The sequence below is a fragment of the Monodon monoceros genome, unplaced genomic scaffold, assembly GCF_005190385.1.
Source record: "Monodon monoceros isolate NGI ecotype Baffin Bay Population unplaced genomic scaffold, NGI_Narwhal_1 Super_Scaffold_9, whole genome shotgun sequence".
In the NCBI taxonomy this organism is placed as follows: Eukaryota; Metazoa; Chordata; class Mammalia; order Artiodactyla; family Monodontidae; genus Monodon; species Monodon monoceros.
In genome coordinates this window covers 12,751,659-12,759,770 of record NW_021703786.1, presented here as the reverse complement: position 1 = coordinate 12,759,770, position 8,112 = coordinate 12,751,659, and the positions used below count along the sequence as shown (strand labels likewise).

At 46.6% G+C, this 8,112-nt stretch overlaps 1 protein-coding gene across 1 annotated transcript; it reads right to left on the bottom strand.

Moving 5' to 3' along the window:
- Positions 1 to 688: 688 nt before the first annotated feature.
- On the bottom strand, positions 689 to 5,285 carry ANKRD40CL (ANKRD40 C-terminal like). Its single transcript, XM_029210827.1, is given in 5 exon segments — positions 689 to 734; positions 736 to 830; positions 1,894 to 1,974; positions 1,976 to 2,038; positions 5,229 to 5,285. Coding segments are annotated over 5 exon segments (342 nt in total).
- Positions 5,286 to 8,112: the final 2,827 nt, after the last annotated feature.

Sequence of the window (8,112 nt, the reverse complement as noted above, 5' to 3'; positions counted from 1 at the left end):
GTAAATGGAGTCAGGCATGAGTGCTTCCAAGGTAACAAGCACTAGAAGTTAGCAAGTTGACCCAGAAGGATTCCGGGTGGTGTGGTAGGGAAGAACCTAGCACGGGGTGTGATCATAACCCATCTTGGAGCTAGTTAGTGAGGGTGCCAACTTGGTTTTATTTTTTCACCTGTTTAATAGAGTTCACTGCTGTGTGCTGTGCCTTGGCTTTTCTGCAAGTTGTATGTTAAAAGTACCCTCAAAGATGACTTGTGTTAAGTCATACGTAAGTTACAAAGTGTGTAAAAAGGAAATGATGGTAAGAGATGGTTTTAGAAACTGGGATATTTGAACCAGTGTGGCAAGTGGGGTCCTGGCTTTCCCAGCTCATCAGCTCACCCTGCCCTTAATGGAGTTCATGTGAACAGACCCTGGCCGTCTGTCCTGACTGAATCTCAGGAGTGCATACCTGTGCCTGATGAGGATTGGGGTACAACTTTACAAACTAGCGTTGATAAGTATCATACTTAAAAGTTTTTTTTTGTACTTCTGTTTGTCAAAGCATTTTGAACGTACTCTTCTCCCAGCCCAGAGAAGTTGCGAACAAGGAAATGTAATAAGTACACATGTGAAGTTAGCAAACTGGTACATACATCCAGGCTTCATTATTTACAAAATACTAATTCCAGTTTTTTGTTTCTGGGATTTCTTAATACGTCATTTTTGCAGCATTGCTGTTGTAGCAGGGCTTCTCTAACAGATGGTATGTGCTCTACCAGTTTAGAGCTTCCGTTTTTCATTAAAATTAGTTCAACTTCTTGAAAGTCCCGTAGTCTTAGAATGTCTGTGTCCTTAATATGGAAAATAAATTATATAATGGTTCATAAATACATGTGAAGTTAGGATACAAAGGCTTAGTAATATTGGCCAAGCATTGTTTTCTCTCTGTCTATTCATGGTAAACTAAGTCAGCAGTTTAGAATTGTTTTTTCTGTGTGCCTGTGTCTTTTTTTTCTTCCCCCAGTCCATGTTGCAGGTTTCCAAAGGGAATAAAGTCCCAATTTGAAGAAAAACTTCAGGCCCAAGAGAAAACTTCAGGCCAGGGCATTAAAAAAAAAAAACAACTATAAAGTATGATCATCCCACTACTTTTAGTTTACAAAGAATATACTGTTAGCCAAGGCACCAATAAGAATTGCTTAAAGGCATTTTTTTTTTTTTTTTTTTGCGGTACGTGGGCCTCTCTCACTGTTGTGGCCTCTCACATTGCGGAGCACAGGCTCCGGACGCGCAGGCTCAGCCGCCATGGCTCACGGGCCCAGCCGCTCCGCGGCATGTGGAATCTTCCCGGACCGGGGCACGAACCCGTGTCCCCTGCATCGGCAGGCGGACTCTCAACCACTGTGCCACCAGGGAAGCCCCGCTAAAGGCATTTGAAAGTTGCTTTTTTAAAAAAAATAATGCCCAAAGAAATGAGAATTTTCTTCTGACGTTAAAAAGTGAGATTTGTATTTTGAATCAGGAAAATATATTAAAATGCCCCAAATTTTGTTTTCTGAGATTGTAAAGGCTGACTGTTGCTAAGTAGATAAGAATGGGTTTGTATTTTCTGTACCGGGGACCAGTCAGTTTTGTAGAGATTGGAGGCTGGCCATGTTGAACTAGGGTCTTAAATATGGGTGTGAGTTGTAATTCAGACAATTTTAAAAGGGTTGATGAATTACGTATGCACATCTGTAGAAGCACCAGGTTGAAAATAACCTAGCTACCGCGTTTGGCTGTCCTGCAGCCAGAATTTCCAGTGTCTTGGATTTTGTTTTCATATTAGTAATGCAGGAGCTAGTGGTTGGCTTCACAGAACATAATTTTACCCACCTAGAGCCCAGTCTCTATTTAGAAACTTGTAAACCCTACCTTTCTGAGTAGTGTGTTTGGTAGCTTTCTGATTTTTTCCACTTGCTCTGGGTTAATCCTCAATTCACAGCAGCTCACTTTTTAGTAGGTTTTGGTAACTCAGCTCTTGTCTATCCAGTTCAACTTCAGTGAAGTCATTCATTTTCTTTGTGGCTCTGAATTCTGACTTTCAGCACCAGCTCTGGATCACCCACAAATTTATTCGTAAAAGAAACAAAACACTCATTTAAAAGCCTTTCAACATCAATTATTACAGCAAAAGAACTGAATAATAAGTAGATCTGGAGCTTTTATAGGCAAATATAAACTTTTAATTATCTGAAGCTTTTATTGGAATGCTGGGCAAGCTCTGGGGTGTATGCCCCATCATACCCACCAAAAGGCTTGCAGTTTGAAGCCAGGCTAGGATTTAAAATATGCAGTGGTGATATGCATCACCTTTGGCAATACATAGGCGTTGTTTGTGCCTTGTTGGCTGTTTGTAAAGCTTCAAGGAAACGTGTAGCCCTGGGGTTCTGTATTCTTCAGAGTGTAAGTCATTCTGTTGATAACCACCTGGGACTTCAAGGTGAGAGGTAGGCTGAGAAGTAGGGTAATTCTGCCATCTTCTGCGACCCTGGCATTGAGTGAGTCTTAAAACGTAACTGTTGTAGGAAGGAGCAGCTTCGACTGAAGGTGGAGGGAGCCAGATGGTGAGGTTGGCTTTGCGACATGGTGTCGGGGCTGAGTCCTCACCTAGGCAGGTGTCATCAGGTTTGGCATTGTCACCTGGGTCAGTTGGCAACTGTTGATTTGCACCTTCTTGTGTATATTCACCTGAGAATTGGAGAAGGAGAGTTGAGAGAGCAGCAGCACAGCATTTAGCTCTCCAGATCTGCCAGTTAGGCGAGGGGCGATAGAGCCGCATCTCCACTCGCTGCCCTGCGGCAGCTCCTCCTTACAGGAAGAACTGCCACGAAAAGGGCAGTAATTACATTCAGACTTGAAGAGTAATTTTCCTTAATCACCATTTAAATCATGAAAAGGAACTGAGACAGTAATTTTAAATGGTATGTAATCTGAGGAAGAAATATTTATAATCTGTGCACTTAACTTGTTTCTGCTTAAATATATTCGGCACTGAGAGCTTTGTGTCTCCAGTTCTTCAGCAGAGTTGTACAGTTAGAAGAGTCCCTTTATAAGGAGAAGCTTTCTCAACCAAAGCCTGCTCTGTGCTGGGCACTGTGCTAAGCCCTGGGGAAATCGATGATTCAAACAACAAAAACCCGAAGTGGTGTCTGTCCTGGCGTTTAAAAGTTAGCAGGAGAGAGAGATATTAATCAAGTGACCTCAAGCAAATGTGAAATTACAGTTGGCATGGCAAGGGCAAGATACACCAAAGTGTGAAAGCTTGGAAAGGAGTTAAGAAAGATCTCCCTGAGGGGCAAGTGTTTGACATCTGAAGGATGAGCAGGCTTAAGTAGATCCATAGGGTAGAGGGAGAAGAGCTTTCCAGGGCCCTGAAACAGCAGAAGGCCCTGTGCGGGGAGGCAGTGGCGCTTTAGAAGGAAGAAAAGCAATTCAGCATGGCTGCAGGGCAGAGGGCAGGGAGGGACCCTGTGCGCCAGATTGTGGGATTGTCTACTGACCTCTGCTACCCAGTCTGTAGCCACTAGTCACGTGAAATGGGATATGCTCTTAAGTGTAAAATACACACTGGATTTCAAAGACTTAGAAAAAAATGTAAAATTCATTCATTTTTTATATTGGTTATGTGTTGAAATAATAGTTTTGATATATTGGGTGAAGTAACTATTAAAATTAATTTCACCTGTCTTGTTTTAATGTGGCTACTAGAAAAATTTTAATTACATATGTGGCTTACATAACATTTTAATTGGACAGTACTGGTATGGATGAAAGGCCTTTATTCTAGAACAATCCCAAGCCATTAGACAGTGTTCAGGAGGAGGCTGTCATAATCAGACTTGCATTTTGAGGGGGAGGGACCTCATTGTCCTCACAAGAATCCTATGGGGTGTAGACATTATTCCCATTTTCAGACAAGAAAATTGGTGCTGAAAGGTGAAGTAACTTGTCGGAGTTTGCTCCATTAGGAAATGGCAGCACCTGGATGTGACCTACTAACTAAGTGGGGCCCAGTGCAAAATGGTTACCCAGGGAATTGCACCCTCCGCACCTGAACACTCTGGTATCTGGATGGGGGTGGCCGAGGGACCCTAGCCCTTGTCTCTTCCCTGCTCAGTGGACCTCAGAGCAAGCCCTGCCTTGCCCGCCTGTTGCTTGAGTCGCTGCCAGGGGCCGAAGGCGACGCAGACTGAGGGAGGGTAGAGGTTAGAGCACGGTGGGCTGAGAGTGGGGCCGCACATTCGAGCCACAGCTCCCAGTTCCCAGTCCCCCGGCACATGCTCCATTGTCCCGTCTGATTTCACTTACAGAACAAACTTAAAATTTTCCAGCCAGCGACCAGAGAGCACTTAATCCCAAGTGTGAGGCCTTCGTGTAGGGCCCTGCACAACTGCTGTGACCTCAGGCCCATGAAGCCAGTCCTGCTTAGGGCTTAAACCATGCTTTTTCCACACTGCTAAATGCTCCCCCAGAAATGAGATGCTCTCGCTCAGCGCAGCCCTCTCCCAGGACAGAAACAATGTCCCTACCCCTGGGGCAGGGATCTGCAGTCTAGTCCGTGCCCTTCCACTCTGGGCCGTGGAGGGAGCTCTGCCCTGGGCTGGGAGACAACCTTGCAGCAACTGAGCCTCAGCCCCCCAGATACCTGAACTGGAATGATGCCCTCCGCACCCCTTCACTACTCACCCCACACAGAGCATGAGATGTCCCCCAGCTTGGCCTGCCACGTGTAAAAGCATTTAATTCTCTGATGAATCTGTCGGGTTATGATGCCCTGTGGATGGACGGCGCCTCTTAGAGGTCAGAAGGCATGCCCTTTGAAGTCGGGCAGATTTGGATCTGTTTTTCCTATGCTATTCAGTAGCAGTGACACCTTAGATAAGTTACTTAATCTCTCTGAGCCTGTTTTCTGATCTAGAAAATGGGATTAATAATCTCCAACTCACAGGTTGTAAGAAGGAAATGAGAAAGTGAACAGAAGGTACAACCCCTCCAGGCACGTAGTGAGCACCAGTATTTGCTGGCTGCTATTATTTTATAGCTATTTATATGCTATTAATTTATAGCTATTGATACTTGCCTCCCCCTGAAAGGACCCTTGGTCTACTTGCTCTGCTCTTGACTACACCCCTGGCAGAGTGGGGGAGGGCACCCTGCTCCTGCCTTCCTCAGGCCCCTCCCCTATCCTTGAGGACCATGTTGGAAACAGGAATTAAAGACTCACCTGCAGGCTTCTCCCTCATGTCCTGTTGGGGTTCAGCCATGGGTCAGCTCTGTGGTCTGTCAGATCAGCAGCCCCTCTAGCATTTATGCTGAGCTCCCAATCAAATAAAAAGCATGTCCTAAAGCCTTAGCGCATCTATCTGCAGTGAAACAATAATATGTTCTTGTCATTGGCTGGTGAGATAGGGCAGGGTCGACCTATTTTACAGATAGGCAAACGAAGGCTCAGGTGTGTTGTATGATTTAATTTGCACAGGATGCTGCAAGTGAAGGAAGGGACTGAAATTCAAGGGTCTCTCTTCTCACCTCGGGCTGTGTCTATGGGGAAGCAGTGCAGGCTAACCTACCCAACCCCTGGGAGGGGAGGCCTTTGCTGGCACAGCCCTCCTTGGAAAAGGTTAGCAGATACTACCTCAAGGGATAAGAAAAGCCAAACAGTATCTCGGATTGAACAGACTGCCCCTCCTCCCCAGTTCTCACTCCCCTTTCTCCCAGCCCCTTCCTCAGCATCTGTGAGTGACAAGAAAGCAGGAACACCCGGGCCTGTACCTGGGGCGGACTCCGCCTTGGCAAGGATCCCGAATCCCTGATTCCAAATATTGAAATGGAGGAGGCAGGGGCTGGAGCAGGAGGTTCATTGAAGGGTGGATGGGGCTGGGCAAAGTCCTGGGCAGGGCTGCTGTCTCAAAGGGCTGAAGGTAGGAGCTCACATGTTTGGGGTGGCTCTCCCATATCATTTAACCCTCCAGTGTCAGAGGACAGGGCATCAGGTGGGCCTCAGCATCATAAGGCTAGAGGGAACCTCAGAGATCAGAGCCCATAGGTTCTCAAACTTAGCTGTGCATTGAAATCACCTGCAAAGCCTTAAAAATTGCGGGTGCCTGGGTCCTACCCTCTGACGAGTCCTACTAGTTGGTCTGGGGTGCAATCTGGGCCCTGGAATTTTTACAAGGTCTCCAGCTGATTTTATTTATTTATTTCTACGTTGGGTCTTCGTTGCTGCGCGGGGGCTACTCTTCGTTGAGGCTCTAGGTGCGGGGGCTTCGCCGTTGTGGCGCACGGGCTTAGTTGCTCCGTGGCATAGGGGATCTTCCCAGACCAGGGCTCAAACCCGTGTCCCCTGCATTGGCAGGCAGATTCTTAACCACTGCTCCACCAGGGAAGTCCTCCGCAGCTGATTTTAATGTGTGGCCAAAGTTGAGAATCACTGATTTGACCAGACTTCTTAAGGTGCAAATGGGGAAACGGAGGCCCAAGGCAGGGAAGTGCTCCCTGATAGTCACAGGGGCAGCCGGGCACAGGCCCGGGGCTAGATGTAGGCCACCTGGTTGCCAGCCTGACGCAGCCTCCCCAGCATGCCTGGTGCCCATCTGCCAAGAATGCAGGAGACCCCACCCCCGCCCAGGCAGAGAGGAGGAAGCAGCACGGATCTGCCTGGCCTGACCTCCTAAGGGAGGGAAAGAAAATGCACTTTGGCCAGCCCAGCTGCTAGGGTGTGTCAGCCATAAACAGAGCCCACTTGCACCCCTCACCTGGGTGGATGGGGCCACGAGGGCAGAGATGAAAGTGCCTGTGCTTTGAGAGGGAGCCTCTTCCGTCCCCACGTCACTAGCCTGCCCTGTCCATTCACTCGCCCACTCCCCATTCACTGGTTCACTTATGCACGTGTTCTCTCCACAAACCTCACTTTTTCTTGTTTTGGGGGACCCTCTCTTTTCTTTAATTTTTTTTTTTAATTTATCTTTTGGCCGTGCCGTGCAGCTTGCAGGATCTCAGTTCCCCGACCAGGGATTGAACCCGGGCCATGGCAGTGAAAGCCCGGAATCCTAACCATTAGGCCACCAGGGAATTCCTCTATTTTTAAATTCTTTAAATAAAAGTATTACATGCTCTAGTGTAAAAAGTCTAATGTTAAAAATCAGGAGGACCCAGGGCTTCCCTGGTGGCGCAGTGGTTGAGAGTCCGCCTGCTGATGCAGGGGACACGGGTTCGTGCCCCGGTCCGGGAAGATCCCACATGCCGTAGAGCGGCTGGGCCCGTGAGCCATGGCCGTTGAGCCTGCGCGTCCGGAGCCTGTGCTCCGCAACGGGAGAGGCCACAACAGTGAGAGGCCCGCGTACAGCAAAAAAAAAAAAAAAAAAAAAAAATCAGGACCCATTAACAAGCAAGAGCAAAATGCTTGTTGGGAGGCAGCCACATAGGCCTGGGTGTGGGTGTTTTTTCATTCATTATGCTGGGCAATTAGTGGGCCCTTCTGTTTTCATATTAGCTTTTGTGTGGGGGTCAGGGTATAGCTTTTAATTTTGATATAGTTTCAAATTTACGTAAAAGTTGCAAGAACATATGCCCTTTACCAATGGTTAACATTTTGTCACATTTGCTTTAATATTCTCTCTCTCTTCCCTGGTATATATGCGTGCGTATGTGTATATAACACACACACACACACACACACACACACACACACACACATTTTTCCCAGGAAGTTTGAGAGTAAGTTGTAGACATGCTCCTTTATCACTAAAGATTTCAGGCTGTATTTCCTAATACCAAGGGTATTCTCTTATATATCCAAGATACAAGGATCAAGATCAGGAAATCTAACGTTGATATACTGCTTTTAGCTAAACCACAGTCCATAATCAAATTTTATCAATTAACCCAACAATATCCTCTTTAGCTTTTTTTCCCTAGCCCAGGACCCCATTCAGGATTATGCATTGTACTTAATTTCCATGTCTCATAAATTTCTTTAACCCAGAAAAGTTCCTCAGCCTTTCTTTGTTTTTCATGACATTGACATTTTTGAAAAGTCCAAGCAAGTAATTTTGTTGTTTGTCCCTCACTTGGGTTTGTCCAGTGTTTCAC